The sequence below is a fragment of the Lampetra planeri genome, chromosome 1 (genome assembly GCF_965212315.1).
Source record: "Lampetra planeri chromosome 1, kcLamPlan1.2.h2, whole genome shotgun sequence".
Taxonomy (NCBI): Eukaryota; Metazoa; Chordata; class Hyperoartia; order Petromyzontiformes; family Petromyzontidae; genus Lampetra; species Lampetra planeri.
Window position 1 is genome coordinate 17,056,769 of NC_136107.1, and position 18,912 is coordinate 17,075,680.

General features: G+C 48.0%; 1 protein-coding gene across 2 annotated transcripts in view; it reads left to right on the plus strand.

The window, feature by feature from the left end:
* Positions 1-2,589: 2,589 nt before the first annotated feature.
* LOC144719242 (serine/threonine-protein kinase 17B-like) overlaps positions 2,590-18,912 on the plus strand; it is a 31,779-nt gene continuing 15,456 nt past the window's right edge. The window contains exons 1-3 of one of the 2 annotated variants that reach the window (XM_078595108.1): positions 2,590-2,822; positions 3,976-4,281; positions 12,258-12,470. In XM_078595108.1, the coding sequence (XP_078451234.1) occupies positions 4,187-4,281; positions 12,258-12,470 (308 nt within the window). In that variant the 5' untranslated portion in view covers positions 2,590-2,822; positions 3,976-4,186. Of the gene's footprint in view, positions 2,823-3,975; positions 4,282-4,319; positions 6,552-12,257; positions 12,471-18,912 lie in introns of those variants that run through there. The other variant, XM_078595109.1, reaches the window with a different exon arrangement.

The following is an 18,912-nucleotide window of genomic DNA, read 5'->3' on the forward strand; positions in this document are numbered from 1 at the left end:
TGTGCATTGTTCGCTTACCTCCGCCCTCCACCCCGACATGGTTGGTTTATAATGTAGAGATTCCAAATTCTAGCAATCCGAATGTAATGAAACATGTTGAATTAGCTCGCTCATTTACGAGTAGGATTTTAGCGAAATTCCGTATGTCGAGTTGCCGTATGTAACGAGTGATGACGGGACTTGACTGTTTTAGACTATTGTGGAACGTTACATAATGTGTATGTATATCTCGTGACACCATGCGTAAAGCATTGGGCTGTAGAAATTTATAGTTGCTGTATTTACAGCCGTTCACGGAGTGCAGCGAATGCCTTTATGCACGGATGTCAACAATGTAATATTAATACGTACACAGTGAAGCCTAAAGCGGGGCTGATATATAGCCCTTAGCAGCTGAACATCTGAACTGTACTATGTTTATAATGAGACCAACGATTGCATAGATATACCCTCATCGTTTGTCTAATTTGTAACTCAAACTACGAGGTGGTTGTTTGCATACGAAATGTCCAATTCATAAACACAACAAAAAGTTATGGTTTATGAGACGTACTAATGAATCCATGTCACATGACAGTTTTGAGAGCTGTGAACTCGCATATAGTATGCATGGTGACCACATAAATCGTTTGTCGTGGGCCCAATATTGTGTGCTATGATCAGTTCGCTCAGCAAATGCGCCAGATCTCGTAAAATATAACGAGCTAAGCAGATGTTGAGCCTGGATCGTACTTGGATAAGTGACCACCACGAATAACAAGGAGGTGCGTCTATGTTGTTGTGGATCTCCGTGGTGGGCAGTAGAAGGCACTGCGGCAAAATGAATCGTTATATTGTACTTATAAGCTTCCGTGCCTATACTCCCCGCTTTCGCCAACCAGCACTGAACCAGCATGTGGGGTGAATCCCCATCCAGCATTGAATTGACAAAAGGCAGTATGTATCCCAACGACTAACCAGCCTATTTCAGTCTTAATTCTCGCCTAAATTAAATAAACCTCTTTTCGGCGGTTGGGTCACATTTAAAAAACACACGCACACGGGAGAGTTAAGTGAAATGAATTACGCATCACATGCGCATGCCGTCAGATGGTGCTGCCCCAGGAATAGTAACACGTGTTATGATGAAATCATAGGGCGCTTATAATAACCCTCGCTGCTGTTTTCACTAATAGCAGCGTACAGCTCTCTAAAAGGACTTGCAGTTGTATAAATATCTACTACATGTCCAATAACATTTTTAATTCGTATTATTATTATTATCACGACGCTGCTCAAAAGTCACTATTATCTCCATCTCACTCGGACGCGGTATATCCAATTATGTAGCCGATTACGCTACCGAGTATTGGTTCGATTATTCGACGAATCGGATAATACGGGAAATATTTATAGGCGGGGTGTGTGCCGCTGAACGGGAGTTGATGGGTGGAGCTGAGTGGCAACTACCGGTGTCATCAGCCACGTCTTTCTGGGCGTGGCTTGTAGGGGGTTTCCCACCTTCGGGAGGCATCATATTGATGGCCATGGACGTTGTAAAGGGACCCAGATCTGCAGTCAATCACAAAAAAATACAAGTCTAGCCGGCTACCACCACGGGCGTCTTAGGCCTGTGATGTCGCATTTTGGAAGCAGGGTTGGTGGATCACAGACAGATCACAGTGTTCTGAGTTCACAGGAAGTGGGGCGGGCTTCTGTGGACTTTTTGTGCAGGCCTTTTGAGTTATCCCCTCGTATGCGTGGCGTTTTCTGCAGGTATTCTGGATGTATCCTCCTTGCAAAACAAAAGTCCGTTTGACCCCATATTCCAATGCAGAACCCGTTAAATTAATATATATATTTAAAAGTTATTTAACAGGGTCAGGTATTAATCTTGATTTGAAGCTTTTGTGACTGCAGGAATCCATACTCTTTGGTTCTTTCGGTAAAGTCACGTAGGTAAAAATTATTTTATTTTATACCTACGTGACTTTACCAACGAGTATAGGGTAAGGCATTATTTAACATTGGGAAATATTTGCGCACTTCACGTGGCAGTCGTTCTCGCTTCCATTTCTATTCGATTATTTTTATTTGTGCCAATGGCTGTTGTCATATCGATGACCAACATCAACGCTCGCAGACGAGACTCCTCAAGCAAGGCCCCTCTGTAGCCCCTGCCTAAAAAGTCCATCAACTTGACTGGAGGAGTCTCATTGTTTATAAATTTGAAGCTTTCGTGACTGCAAGGATTCATACTCTTAGGTTTTTTTCGGTAAATTCACGTAGGTTAAAAAATAATAAATTAAAAGAAATCAATTAAATCACGACGTTGTGTTGTGTTGCCTCCGAAACTTCGTGATTTAATAGATTTATTTCCATTATTTATTTATTTTACCTACATGACTTTACCGAAAAAACCGAAGAGTATGAGTCTCATTGTGTTGACGACCACCGCTCTCCAATGCTCTGCAGCTCGCGGAATGGCGCGTTCGGAAACCCCAACATCCTCTAACTCGGAGGGCGTGGCTAGAAAAGAGGGGCGTGGTTAGAAGGGAGGGGCGTGGTTAGGAGGGAGGGGCGTGGTTAGGAGGGAGGGGCAAACGCTAGGGTGCGTTCGGAAACTACAACCCATCCTAACCCCTCCGGGCAGTTTCAATCATCAGCTGATGGCTTTCCTCGCCCTGCCGCACTTCGGAGTCGTCACCTCGTCACCCACCACCACAGCTCGAGTGGCCGTGTTCTCCGCACTCCACACAACGGGACGAACCCCCCTCTGCTTGTGTCATCGAGCAGCAACAACAGCAGCAGCAGCAGCGACAGCATCGGCAAGCAACGAGGAGGTAGCAGCAGCAGGCGCCGGGTCGTGGTTTCGGGCGAGCGCGAGTTTTTTTTTTCTCCCCTTGCGAGACTTTTAAATTGTATTTATTTTATTTTATTTCCACCTACGTGACTTTACCGAAAGAACCATAGACTATTAAACAAATGTTTACTCTTAATTAAACACAACAAAATCCCCTTTTTCGTGCTACGAGTGCCGCTACACGAGACGAAAAATGTAACTCTCAGTGAAGTCCGTTTCGTGTTCAGAGGGCACCAACAGAGCCACTTCTGAGTTCCCGCGGTGAAGTTGTTCCTCTTTGTGGTCTTCACAGCTGTATTCAGACTGACAGTGCTGTCCTCTGGGGTACCTGTGTTGGCTGTCGTGGCGTTGCTTTTGTTCGGGAGTTGTGTGCATATCTCGCTTCCACGTTCACAACGCGGGCTTCACTGCTTCCAGGCGTGGACTTTGTGTACTTTGTGTGGACTTTGTGTACTTTGTGTGTACTCTGTGTACTCTGTGTAACTCCGTGCTTGTTTAAGGCTGAGTCGACCTGGGGGAGGATTCTAGAGAGAGCCTCGACTGTCGCTGCCTTCAGAGACCACCGCTATCCCAAAGACAAAGATGCCCCGGATAGCCTCAACAGAGTGTTGGGGCAAGTGCTGTTAGCGAGCAGCAGCAGCACTACCTATGAAGGGCCGGCACACGGCTCACGAGGGGGTGGGGGGTGGCCAGTACCACGCCCGACAGCCTTTGTCTCCCCAGTGGCGATGTTTACTACACATCGCACCGGGTACTCATTTGAGGCCGAGTCGACCTAGGGGGTGGGGGGGGGACCGGTTCAGATGATTCCGTGAGCGGTAATCGAACCCGTGTCTCTAACCCGCTCCACCACTACCGCTCCCCACACAGACCACACGTGACGCTAGGGAGTACCGAATTTTCATATAACCCGCGGGGTATACCACTTTTTACAAACAAAACAAGACCCTGCGGGGTATATGGAGGTGCGGGCTATCTGAAATTTGTTTTACACAAAACGCTATTGTTGCGGGGTATATGCATCTGGGGGTTGTATGTGGGCTAAATGCAAGAAAATTACGGTATTCGGGACTGCGGTGTTTTGGTCTGGGCCGTGACCTACCTCCGTCTCTCCCTCCCCTCTTCTCCCACAGACCACAGACCCAGCCCTTCTCTCCGGACTCTCCTATTCCCCTCCCCTCTTACCCTCCTGGGCTGCTCCACAATCTGCGGGACGTACACCCGAGTGAATCTCCGCCGCGGACCCGGCGTTTCTACGTGCGCGGGACTTGGCGGTGGGTGGTGGATTTGTGGAGGGGAGAAAGACGAAGACGACGAGGAGGTGGAGGGAGGCGAAGGTCGAAGATGAACCGCCTCGGCATGCTGCTCGACGTGCAGACACGCATCCGCAAGGAGCCCTTCGCCAGCTTCTACACCGTGGTGGGCAACGAGCTGGGCAGGTTGGTGTACTTGCAACGACATGGGTGACGAGTGGTGGTGGTGGTGACAGATGGGTGGTAATGGTGATGTTGATGATTCGTACGGTTGGCTACGTACGGCGCGAAAGAAGTTAAACGTATTTTATTGTCTGCGCTTGCCTACCACCACTGTCATCAACATAATTATCATTGTTGTTGTTAACGTTACGGCGACCACCACAACCGCTATCATCGTAATCGCTACTTTTACATGATCATAATCATCACTACCGCCACCACTTTATAATTACTACCATCATCATCTTCACTACCACCACTATTGTCATCACGATCATTAATTACTATGCTCATCAATAATCTCACCATCATCATAATGACTACCATTACTATACCACCATCATCATCACCACTATCCCCTCCGTCCTACTACTCATCTTCACTTTAGTCTGAACGTTCTATCAGTGTTCATGTGTTCGTACGCTATTGACAAGGTCGACACGCAGCTGCTTCGGATTTCCGTTACGTTATCCACTTTACTCGTTACCCAAAACATACTTGTTTGTTCAGTCTGCGGATGTGTGGGACTCAAATTATTGGGGTTGGTGGTTCAGCAACTCTCCAGGTGTTTGGTGTCACACCTGCAGTTGGAGACAGCCACTCACTCCACGCCTCTCCCTGCGTGTGTTTCTGTCCGACCCACTGTGTTGTCTCGATTACATGTCAAAATAAACTCACTGGAAAATAAACAGCCTGTCAGACACAGCTATCTATGTAATCGGGTGGCACGTAGCTACTACTGCCAACTTGGGAACTATGTCTCTTCCTCACGTGTACCCTCACTTCAATGACTCGTATTTCTGAGTGGAAAATTGAGCAGTCGCTTATTGGCAGCAGTGAGTCAAAAAGTTGTTTATTGCTGTCAGGAGTTCACAAGCTGCTACTGTAACAAAGCTTTAAATGTGCATGCAGGCTCCCATTTTGTAGTTTTCTTCTTGAGATCCAGTGGCAAACGTGCATCCCTGTTGCGGCTTGTATTTTTTCACTTCGACATTGCACTTGAGTACTTCTGCGAGTGTGCGTGTGCACACCCAAGCAACATTCTGCAAATCATTACAATCCAGTCACCGTGACACATTCCAACTTTGAATTTAGCTTAAACGTGATGCCTCACACAGCTAATGAAATCACTGTTTAAATGAGTTACCAATTACTAAAATTGAGACGTGCTCACGCATACATAGTAGTGAGTTGTTGCGAGGAAGCAGGAAAATTGTTTTGGTATCCATGCTGCGGGGACTCCCTTCCCCCTCCCTGTTCAAGTCTTCGCTCCGAACCATTTCTCCTCTCTTCTGCCTCTGACTGACCGACGTAATGTCAAGATGTTAACTCGATCTAGATATCACTCTCCCCGTTTGCTCGTTGGCATTTGAGTGATCGTACGTACATTTACATACAAGGGCGTTGCATTAATAATGTCCATGTGTGTTTCTTCAGAGGCCCATTTCTAATTGTCATGAAACCTATTATAGTGCATTCCCTCAAGAGTGAACTTTCTTCCATGTCTGCGAGTCGTTTGTTATAACGTGGTATATCGAACGTCGATCGTATTATCCATGTGTTACAGACAGACTGGACACCACTCGCAGTGACTGTAGAGACAGTCGTGTTTGTAAATGACCATTATCAGTAATTAAAAGGGATATTTGTGATACTGTGTGCTACTACAACTACTACGTTTTTTTTACTTTACGATTTAATACAAAACTTTGTATCTTCAGTCACTATCCTTGGTGTCACTTGTATGGAAAGTGGTGGCCTCTCCCATTTAGCAAGACCTGCAACCACAAGGAAACTGCCTGTGCCTGTAACCCCCACCATGTGGGAGGAACACTCGGATTAGGGCAAGGAAAGTTATTTTACCAGTTTACAACTTTTTACCAGTGAAAAGTGGCTGGGGACTGTTTGAGCAGGCCCCACTTGGGTCCCCTAAAAACCCATCCCCTATTCCTTAGCCCATTTCACGAGTTCATAAGAAGGTGCTGTGTTAAATGTATAGTCTGTGAGTGCCGTATGTACTGGTTGTATGGGTACATTTTTTACTGATTTTTTACTAATTTATTGAGAACTGCTTTTTGTGTTTAGTTGTCCTTACCCTGCATCTCCGATTAACACAGTTGGCTACATACGCTGCGAATGAAGTTCAACATACAAATATTTCGCCTTACTCGTTGGAGAGTATATGGATGAAATAAGAGAAATCGGCTAAAGAACCACAATCTCCTCCTCTCAGCGTGAGTAGTGGGTGGCACACATTTTGTTATTGGGGAAAGGGTGAGGTGACAGGCGAACCTGGTATTTTTGGGCCACAGCTCAGCTCCTGGAGCTGTCACGCTCGTGTGTAAAAATATGTGTTTCTTTATTTTCCTGGACAACATTTCTGGAAGCTAATGCACGTTCACTGACCCACAGGACTGCAGCGGAAAAGGTCATTGTTTAAAGAAAAAATAGGAATGGTAGGATTTGCTGAGATGGGGCAGTAGTGATGGCGATGCCATTTTCCATGTGGTGAGTGTTTGTTGGGGAGCATTGGTGCAATAGTGAGTGCACTGCACTACAAACCTATGACCTGAGTTGTTTCCCAACCATGACAAATATCGTGGGCAAGTGGTATATGAATTGGTCCTGGGCCACCCTTAGGTCAACTCGGCCTTAAATGGGTACCTGGTGCAATGCATAACAATCAAAATTGGAGAGACAAAGGTGACCGGGTCTGGTCCTGACCACACCACTCCTTTCTGTGCCAGCCTTTATAGATATTCTCTAACGGCCTGTGCCCCAACGGCAAGTGAAAATTGGCTGTTTGGATGGTTGCACACCGGACACAACTCAACATGATTCACGAACGGGTTGTAAATTTACCTTTTGTGCAGACTGGTTCCTACCCAGTGAAGTAATGGCACATGTCCCTCCCTGTATCTGATTTACAGGCTGTTGTGGGTGGCAAACGAAATTAAGTGGATATGGGCATGATTTAATGCTGTTATGTCAAAAGTGGTATGCTGATGCCATGCGTTGAGCTTGCCACATAGTTTTCATTGTTTCTCTGGCCATTTGTCTTCAGTGGTTGTGTGTTCTCGTCAAATTAAACTCCTGACTCTTGCTAAGTGGAGATGAAAATAAGATAATTTACTGGCTCTAAAGCAACATAACGATTCATTAACCTTTGCTATTCCCCAGTAGGTGTCCTTGCCTCATTTACAATGTGCATTACAGATGTGGTGGATGTACTCGAGTTATAGAACATAAAGTTGGAGGCAACTTTAAGCAGTTCCATGTGGCATCTCCCAGAGGACTATTAATCACCTCGTGACAGCAGCGCAGTTATGTTTGCACGGTGTACATTTATGCCGCAGGCACATAAACCCAGTAAATCTGCAGTTGAGAGTAATCATAGTAAATTTTACCCTAAATGTCAATATTCATCAAGTACAACTGGAGTTTAAAGAAGGCAGGAATTTAAATAAATATGGCATGTGCAAGGCATGTGCTCATCTGCGCAATTATTCCTGAAAGTTTGAAAACAACCTAAAACAAAGGTCTTATTTTTGTGAAAGCGTGTTTTTAGAGGGTCTTGGAGACATGAGGTCCCAGGATATTACTCGGGTGTTCCTGCTTCCACCGTGCATCCTGACCCCGACTCACCCCCCTCATCAATCTGTCCCCTGTGACCACGAGCAGCGCAGACAGCCGTGCTGTGCAGCAGCAGTGCCTGTGGAAGTGACGAAAGGGGGGATTGGTGTGCAGTGCCTCTAAATGAGTGCCCCCGCTCAGCATTCTGCTCATACCCTCCTGCTCACCCATATGCCCGTCTGGCCAGCTGGCCAGCCAGCCAGCCCGACAATTCCTGCGGCCCTTGAGCCCCCACAGCTCATGACAGGACGTTGAAAACAAAACTGCTCAAATTGGCGGCAGAGGAGGAGTGGTGGCGGCGGCGGCAGCGGTGAGATAATTGCAATAATTGTGCAGGCTCATTGGGCAAAGCAAATTAGAGAGATGCGTGCCTCTGCCCTCTGTGTTTGCGTGCCTCTGCCCTCTGTGTTTGCATGGATCCTGTTGGGGGTGGGGGGGGTTAGAGTGGACAAGTGCGGGAGTGTGGATATTATTGTCGAGGCGTGTGGCAGCCTGGAAGAGGAGTTGCAGAGCTGGAGGTGCTTTTTTAGTTTCGATGGGGCATGCACACAGGCACAGTCAAGTCGAGGACCTAAGGGAAGTGGGAAAGTAATGAAGCACACGGGCAATCGGTAACCTGTTGTGTGCAGATATCAAACCCAGGTTGCGTGACTGCATTTGTGGTGGTCCACCGTGTCACTCTGCTGATAAAAGTATCAATGGAGGCGATTGATGGTGCAAAGCCTGGCTCTGTTGACACTATGAAGGCTATGAACCTAGAGGGTAAATGTAGACTTTTCTAGTCCTTTAAAGTACATTCCAAGCTCAGGTCACTTAGAATACACACTTCAATGTACACTGCCAAAAGACAAATACAGTTAACCTACAGTTAGATTTATGCTATGTAAACTGATGTTTTGAAAGGCTCCTGGTGAATTTTATACGGAAATATTGTGTGTAGAGAATGCTGGACATTTTAACACAGTAGAAAATGTAGTCTTTATCGACCAAACACGTACGTTGGATTAGAATGTGCAAATTTGCAATCCTACACTGCTTTCTTATTGTGTTTAGGCAGTGAGTTGCTCTTTTTTGTGAAGTTACATCCAGATGCAAATTCGACGATCGCAAGTTTTCCAGGTGCATTATAAGTGTGTCAGAAATTATTTTAGAACTGGTGGTGTTGCGGATTTCTGGAATGTCTGCTGCCCATGATACCCACACAAATATGCAGTTAGTGCCTGTAAATTGTGTAATTAGCCATGCTCCTCGGCTGGCCCTCTCCCTCCTATAATCGCTTAATGATGCCACTCATCACATGATGTCATCCTGACATGTGCATGGCTGGGAATGGATTGTTCCGATCTCAGGTGCACGCTGAAACATTGCCTCCTAGCGCAAGTAATAATGATGAATAATAACAATTTATAGCCCTTTGTCAGTAAACTGTTAGATGAAAGCTGCCTCATGTCTGTGTCAGTTGTGGGGGTTGCTTGACCACACGGAGCGGTTTGGTGAAGTGATGGTGGAGTGGGGGGGGAGTTGCAGAACCAGTCAAGATGTCACTCACTGACCGGGAATATATAGCACACCACCGCACGACGCCTCGCATCAGTGGTTCCACGGAAATAAAACACGACAAATGACGCAACATGCCGATGGGTGAGTGGCATGTGACGGACATGCAATGCATACTGCCACGGACACCGTGCGTACCATTCACTGTACTCGTATACGCACACCATGTATTGTATGTGTAATGACAGGGTGACACCTGCTGGCCAGGAAAGGGAATCACGGGTACGAGCACGGTTAAATTAACAACCAATCAGAGAAGGAGAGGTATCTGGGGCAAAGGTAACAGGTGGGGTTAGCCGAGATACTCCAGGAACTTGCTCGAAGGCTCTACGAGAAGGGCGTGGCTGGAGGTGGGGCCTAGCCACGGGACCGAGTCACGCCTGGGGGGATATAAGGGGGAGCGGACTCGGGGCTTGGGGTTCGTGTGTGGGTACTTGGGTCCTGGCTGCGTCGCTGCTCGCCGACATCTCTCTGTCGTCCGGCCACGTGGAAGATCTCCTGCGGGGTTTCCATCGCCATCATTGTCACGCCGCCAGACAGCGGCGTAGCCGAGTGAGGGCGGTGGGACCACGCCGAGTGATTGGCTGTGTGTAGCCAATAGAGACGTTAATATCTAAGTGTTGTACTCAGAGTGAGAAGAATAAGTGTTGGCTTGTGTTGTGCCCAGTGTGGGAAGTAAAAAGAAGTACCCTCTACACGACATGTCACGGAAGTCGGTAATTACATTATGCACACCGTGGATTGCTTTTTAGTCTGCTTGTCCTAGACAGGCTCCCTTCAGATTCCTCCGCCAAGAGGCATTTAGCCCCAGCAAGCATGTACAGTGCAATAGAAACTGCCCGTTGTCTGAACACTTAACATATATTTGTCTGTGCACCATGAAAGTGTGGTTAAACAGTTTCAGAACAACGTATTTGGGTGCTGCGGTGGCGAGATGTTTACTACCTCGCCTGGTATGCAAGGAAGTCGCGGGTTCGATCCTGACCCTAATGCTTGTAAATTTGGAGTTTCCATGTTCCCCCTGTGGTCACTAGCAGAGCCAGTGGGGGGGGGGGGGGTGGCACATGCCCCCCCAATGATCCGATCGAAATCCTTAATTTCGATCGGATCATTGGGGTTTATTATTAATAAATTGGCATTTTGCGACCCCCATTGCCACTGTGTAGCATATTATTACGTGCCAGGGACTCTATGAGATGATAGGACATAGTCTGAGTCCATAATTGGCAATAAGTAACGGCAAAGCAGTTATAAGTGACTCACAGCATTGTGCCCAGTTGCGTATACAGTGCACAATTTCCCTGAAGCGAGCGCGATGCCGATCACACACGGTTCGAATTCGACCCTCGATCGATGGCTGCGCCATCGCCGCACACACGTTGGATAAAAAGCAAGGAACAAGTCCTTATTTACTAACAACTAACATTTTTCATTGCTGAAGGGGTTGCTCCCCCTACCTGAAAATCCTGGCTCCGCCATTGCCTGTGGTTGCGTGGATTTTTCTCCAGATCCTCCGGTTTTCCCCTCCACATTTAGAAACAAGCGTTTAGAGTATTTGGCTAATATTAATTTCCACATGATAAGCCACTTCGTTGAGCTATCATTTGTAACCAGATTGCTTCTGAAAAAACTTTCGCTTAGTGAGCCTTACCTGGTAAAATAAAAGTGTAGTTTAGTACTAACCCCTCTCCCCCCTTCGACTTTTCGTGAAACCTCGTGACTTTACGCCAATTGTAGGTGCACGTTCCATTGCATGGCTTGCCAAATGTTTTTTTTTTTTGGGTGAAAATGTTTCTGTCTCCATCATCGTAAATGGGACATTGCCTGGGTGAGGTGCTTCGGCTGTTTTTACCAGATGGCGAATGCAGCTCCTAACATTATTTGATACACTAGATAAACATTGATTCCTGGAGGATACAGTTTAACAAGTGCTGTAAAACGTGCAGTTGGACTCCTTTCTCCGATGCGCGAGCAGCATGCAGCGTTTGGCCATTTACATTTCTAAATGGTCCCCAAAGCAGAGCTCTGCTACATTTAGAACTTATAAGTCCGAACACATTATTAATGTGTTGCACATGTGTGGACATTGTCACTTTTGAAAAGCTAACAATGAGATTTCGCCTGTTGGCAAATTGTCCGTCGTGGCTGACTCAGGATTTTTTTTTGTTACCACCGCTTCCCTCTCCACCCCCAGCTGGGGGATAGGTCAATTGTGTCTCAGAAATTGTACTTGCGCATCGCCCTTCCTGTCTTAGTATGCGTAGGCTTCCTCTGAGCATTCGTGTTTCAAAACATAACAACAAAAAAAAGTCAATAAATGAATTGTCCAAACCTCACAAAGTACAACCCCCCTCAAGACGTCTCTTGAAGACTTGAGGCTTTTTCACAAAAATGACGCTGATTATTTATTATTATTATTTCACAATACGTTTATTGCCCCCTAGTATTTGAATTGGCAATCATTGAAAATGGATGCTATTTTAATTAAATGCATAATACATGTATTGAATAGTGTGTAACAATCAATATTTATTTATTTATTTATGTCATGAATCCACTTCACCCTTGCAGCCATTAGGGGTGTACTATTCACCACGGTGTTCAAATATGATGACCGAATCAAACCAAAACCATAAATTTCCACAATTCATCGAACCGCCAATAATTTGTTGCAGTTGTGAAGAAATCCCCCACTACTGCCCTGTGTGACCCCGGCATTGTGCGTGTGCGGTGTTTGCCCATCTCCCCAGGGGCAAATTCGCGGTGGTGCGGCGCTGCGTCGAAGTGGCCACGGGAATCGAGTTTGCCGCCAAGTTCCTCCGCAAGCGGCGCAAGGGGCAGGACTGCCGGGCCGACGTGACCCATGAGATGGCGATACTGGAGGCGGCGCGCAGCTGCCCACACATCATCGACCTGCACGATGCCTTCGAGACGCCCACTGAGATCATCCTCGTGCTCGAGTAGTGAGTCGCTCATCCGCTGACCGCCAGCTACCGAAGCCCGTGTCCAAGCGTGGGGGCATTTGCCCATATTTCAACAGGCGTCGGCCATGCCCGCTTTGCGCAAGTCTCACGGGACGTCCCAACTCTTGGGAGATCTTGGCATAGGTTCTCACATTTTTGTGGGAAATTAAGAGGTGTTCTTCAGGAATACTTTGTACAGTATTTGTTTCCTTCAAATAAGTTACATTCTTTGGGAAACTCTTTGGGTCTTTCGTTAAAGTCACGTAGATAGAAATATAATACAATTGAAAAAAATCACGACGTTTCGATTGCAACACGAGCAATCGTCTTCAGGTGAAAAAATACAGCAGGCGGACTGCTGAGGCAGGAAGAAATATAGCGACAGAGCTACTGCAGCCAAAGGTTATATAGGTTTGAGATGGGTACAACCCAAGGGTAAGTGGGCGGGGCTAGAGATGGAATTTGCAAGTAAATGTAAGATCGCAGAGCCAGATATACCTCGGCCATTGTGTTGCTAGAGATTAGCATGTCAATCTGTTAATGTAACCCCACGGCTACGGTGTTGAAGAAGCCATTGTATTGCTCGAGATTAGAGATTAGCATGTCAATGTGAGACGGTTCCTGCAGCAGCGGCTGTGTTAATGAGATACATTCAGCATATTAAACAAAAGAGCGCCACCGCCGCATCGAGGAAAAGGGAGCAGTAGCGATGTTAGTGAGACTTTTAGCCTGTTAATGTAAAGACATTTAACAAGGTAATGTAACTCGGAGAGTCAGATATAACTGGTAATATAGGCAGGTAGGATGGAAGCATCACAGCCAGTTTTGAATTTACCTGGTTAATAACGTCCTTCCAATGATTGCTCGGATTGTATCCATCTTCTCGGTTGAAATTGTGTCTGTTTATATATCTGGACTAGCATAAGTACCCGGCGTTGCCCGGGTGAAAAATATATTTCTTAATAACCTTAGATATATACACACCCTCACCACTCACCACTCACCCTCACCATTCACCCTCACCACTCTCCCTCACCACTCTCCCTCACCACTCATCCTCACCAATCACACCATCACCAATCACCACTCACCACTCACCACTCACCCTCAACACTCACCCTCACCACTCACCACTCACCCTCACCATTCACCCTCACCACTCTCCCTCACCACTCATCCTCACCAATCACACCCTCACCACTCTCTCTCACCACTCTCCCTCACCACTCTCCCTCACCACTCTCCCTCACCACTCATCCTCACCAATCACACCCTCACCAATCACCACTCACCACTCACCCTCAACACTCACCCTCACCACTCACCACTCACCCTCACCATTCACCCTGACCACTCTCCCTCACCACTCTCCCTCACCACTCTCCCTCACCACTCATCCTCACCAATCACACCCTCACCAATCACCACTCACCACTCACCCTCAACACTCACCCTCACCACTCACCACTCACCCTCACCATTCACCCTCACCACTCTCCCTCACCACTCTCCCTCACCACTCATCCTCACCAATGACACGCTCACCAATCACCACTCACCACTCACCCTCAACACTCACCCTCACCACTCACCACTCACCCTCACCATTCACCCTCACCACTCTCCCTCACCACTCATCCTCACCAATCACACCCTCACCACTCTCTCTCACCACTCTCCCTCACCACTCTCCCTCACCACTCTCCCTCACCACTCATCCTCACCAATCACACCCTCACCAATCACCACTCACCACTCACCCTCAACACTCACCCTCACCACTCACCACTCACCCTCACCATTCACCCTCACCACTCTCCCTCACCACTCATCCTCACCAATCACACCCTCACCACTCTCTCTCACCACTCTCCCTCACCACTCTCCCTCACCACTCTCCCTCACCACTCATCCTCACCAATCACACCCTCACCAATCACCACTCACCACTCACCCTCAACACTCACCCTCACCACTCACCCTCACCATTCACCCTGACCACTCTCCCTCACCACTCTCCCTCACCACTCTCCCTCACCACTCATCCTCACCAATCACACCCTCACCAATCACCACTCACCACTCACCCTCAACACTCACCCTCACCACTCACCCTCACCATTCACCCTCACCACTCTCCCTCACCACTCTCCCTCACCACTCATCCTCACCAATGACACGCTCACCAATCACCACTCACCACTCACCCTCAACACTCACCCTCACCACTCACCACTCACCCTCACCATTAACCCTCACCACTCTCCCTCACCACTCTCCCTCACGACTCATCCTCACCAATCACACCCTCACCACTCACCACTCACCCTCAACACTCACCCTCACCACTCACCCTCACCACTCACCCTCACCACTCAACCTCCCCTCACCACTCACAATCGCCACTCACAACCGCCCTCACCATTATATTTTTGGCCCAGTCAACGCCGGATATTTCCCATTCGTAGCCGTTTATATCAACTCTATAAGCAACTTATATTAAACAGGAAGCGCGATCCTAATGTTATTTACAACCTTCGATTAGTCCTTTGAGCGATTCAAAGAATCGATTCCTGGCATGTTGGGGGTTTACATTTTGAATGATAGAGTTTCATTTTCATTGTTATTTTATTTTTTTATTTTTTCAGGAGTTTTAATTACATTTTTGCCCCGGTCAACGCCGGATATTTCCCGTTCGTAGCAGTTTATATCGACTTTAAGCAACTTATAGTAAACGGGAATCGTCCAAATCTAAAGGAATCTACAACCTTCGATTCCTTTGCGCGATTCAGAGAATTGATTCTTGGCACGTCGGCTTTAAAAGTAATTACACAGTTGTTTTTTCATTGGTATGTAATGTTTGAAAGTTTTCATAAGATTTTAAATGTATTTTCCCCCGGGCAACGCTGGGTATATCGAGTTTATACCACAAATGCGTGCGCATATTTTTAACGGGAATTAAAAATGGCGTCCACCCGGCAGCGAATGCGTCGCTACCCGTTGCCAGGGGCAACCGCCGTCCAATGAAACTGCGTATGGTCCGGCGACACACAGACACACACACAGACAGACAGACAGATTTGCGATTTTATATATATAGATGGCTTCATGAACACATCTTTTTGTTGATAGCCAGTGGGTTTGCATAGTACCTTCGTCTTGGAGAAATCTATTTCATGTGTGCCCACAGCATTAAAACAATGATCAGCCACGGCAGAGGTGTTGGTCCTACCGTGTTTCAGAACCGCCTTGTGTTCGCGAACACGGTCTGAGACATGTCGCTTAGTTTCCCCAATGTAGCTACTGCCGCAGACACAGCTTAGTTTGTAGACGTCGGGGTATTGCATATCAGGGATCCTATCCTTCACAGATGGGATCAGATCACGAATTTTATGTATTGTGTTAAATCGAGCCTGGATCTTGTGTTTGCGAAAGATTTTGGAAATCTTTTTGGTGACCCCTACTATGTATGGCAAGGTGATGGTTTTGATTGGGTCCTCAGGTGGTTCTCTCCCAACGGTTGGGGTGACAGCTTTACGGATTGTGCAATCCGAATATCCATTCATCTTGAGGGCTTGGTGTACGCGCGCCAGTTCACTGGCTAGGTGGTGATGGTCGGAAATGCAACGAACCCTATGGTGTAGAGTTTTGATGAGGGTATTTTTCTGGGCTGGATGGTGGTGGGAGTCATCTAACCTATATAATTCATTTTTTATCTGTCTGTCCGTCCGTCCGTCTGTCTGCGTACGCTCCCTTGCGGGGGATGTAACTCTCGGACCGTGGGGTTCGGCGAGATTAAATTTTGCAGGTGGGCACGCCCCCGGCCCCGCGGTAAACTTAGGCATTTCCGATTTTTCGTCTCTAAACTTTAAATCGGACCGATTATCGATTTAGTGCGATTTATCTTTATTTATTTATTTAACGCTTTATTTATTTATTTACTCTTGTCGGCCGGCGCGGACCACGGCGGTTGCCCCTGGCAACGGATAGCAACGCATTCGCTGCGGGGTGGACGCCATTTTGAATTACCATTAAAAATATGCGCACGCATTAACACGCAATTCTGAGGTAAATTCATCAAAGTTTCACGTCCTCTTCACTCCCCCCCCCACCCCAATGTGTGCAATTACTATTATAGGGTCGGTAGATAATAAAATTATAGCGATTAGACAGTATTATTGTAGCGCAGGGGGGGGGGGGGGGGGTTAACGGCCCCAGCACCCAGCCTCAGCCGGGTGGGCAATCTAGGCGAGGCCGGAGGCTCTGCACGGTACTAGGCCTCGACACGCAACTCTGTCAGGCGTCGACTTTGTGGTATAAACTCGATATACCCAGCATTGCCCGGGGGAAAAATACATTTAAAATCTTCTGAAAACTTTAAAACATAACATCCCAATGAAAATACAACTGTGTAATTAAGACTCTAAACCCGACCGCGCCAAGAATCGATTCTCTGAATCGCGAAAAGGAATCGAAGGTTGTAGATTTATTAGAATCGCCTTATTTCCGTTTAATATTAGTTGGTTATAGAGTTGATATAAACTGCTACGAATGGGAAATATCCGGCGTTGACCGGGACTAAAATATAATTAAAAACTCCTGAAAACTTTAAAACATAACATAAGAATGAAAATAAAACTCTGTAATTAAAAATGGAAACCTCCTATGCGCCAGGAATCGATTCTTTGAATCGCGCAAAGGAATCATCGAAGGTTGTAGATTCCTTTAGGATCGCCCTTAACATGTGGTGAGGGGGAGAGTGGTGAGGGGGAGAGTGGTGGTGGTGTGGGAGAGTGGTGGTGGTGTGGGAGAGTGGTGGTGGTGTGGGAGAGTGGTGGTGGTGTGGGAGAGTGGTGGTGATGTGGGAGAGTGGTGGTGGTGTGGGAGAGTGGTGGTGGTGTGGGAGAGTGGTGGTGGTGTGGGAGAGTGGTGGTGGTGTGGGAGAGTGGTGGTGGTGTGGGAGAGTGGTGGTGGTGTGGGAGAGTGGTGGTGGTGTGGGAGAGTGGTGGTGGTGTGGGAGAGTGGTGGTGGTGTGGGAGAGTGGTGGTGGTGTGGGAGAGTGGTGGTGGTGTGGGTGAGTGGTGAGGGTGAGGTTGAGTGGTGAGGGTGAGTGGGGAGGGTGAGTGGCGGTTGTTAGTGGTGATTAGTGAGGGGTGAGTGGTGAGGGTTAGTGGTGAGCATGAGTGGTGAGGGTGGGTGTTGAGCGTGAGTGGTGAGGGTGAGTGGTGATTGTTGAGGGTGTGATTGGTGAGGATGAGTGGTGAGTAGTGAGGGTGAGTGGTGAGGGTGAGTGGTGAGGGTGAGTGGCGGTTGTGAGTGGTGATTAGTGAGGGGTGAGTGGTGAGGGTGAGCGTGAGTGGTTAGGGTGAGTGGTGAGGGTGAGCAGTGAGGGTGAGCAGTGAGGGTGAGTGGTGATTGGTGAGGGTGTGATTGGTGAGGATGAGTGGTGAGTGGTCAGGGTGAGTGTTGAGGGTGAGTGGTGAGCGGTGAGGGTGAGTGTTGAGGGTGAGTGGTGAGTGGTTAGGGTGAGTAGTGAGGGTGAGTGGTGAGCGTGAGTGGTGAGTTGTGAGCGTGACTGGTGAGGGAGAGTGGTGAGGGAGAGTGGTGAGGGAGAGTGGTGAGGGAGAGTGGTGAGGGAGAGTGGTGAGGGAGAGTGGTGAGGGAGAGTGGTGAGGGAGAGTGGTGAGGGTGAGTGGTGAGGGTGAGTGGTGATTGGTGAGGGTGAGTGGTGAGGGTGAGTGGGGAGGGTGAGTGGCGGTTGTTAGTGGTGATTATTGAGGGGTGAGTGGTGAGGGTGAGCGTGAGTGGTGAGGTTGAGTGGTGAGCAGTGAGGGTGAGTGGTGATTGGTGAGGGTGTGATTGGTGAGGATGAGTGGTGAGTGGTCAGGGTGAGTGGTGAGCGGTGAGGGTGAGTGTTGAGGGTGAGTGGTGAGCGGTGAGGGTGAGTGTTGAGGGTGAGTGGTGAGTAGTGAGGGTGAGTGGTGAGTAGTGAGGGTGAGTGGTGAGTGTGACTGGTGAGTGGTGAGGGTGAGTGGTGAGGGTGAGTGGTGAGGGAAAGTGGTGAGGGTGAATGGTGAGGGTGAGTGGTGAGGGTGAATGGTGAGGGTGAATGGTGAGGGTGAGGGTGAGTGGTGATTGGTGAGGGTGAGTGGTGAGGGTGAGTGGGGAGGGTGAGTGGCAGTTGTGAGTGGTGATTAGTGAGAGGTGAGTGGTGAGGGTGAGCGTGAGTGGTGAGGGTGAGGTTGAGTGGTGAGCGGTGAGGCTGAGCAGTGAGGGTGAGTGGTGATTGGTGAGGGTGCGATTGGTGAGGATGAGTGGTGAGGGTGAGTAGTGAGGGTGAGTGGTTGTTGTTAGGGTGAGTGGTGAGGGTGAGTGATGAGGGTGAGTGGTAAGAGTGAGTGGTGAGGGTGAGTGACGGTTGTGAGAGGTGATTAGTGAGTGG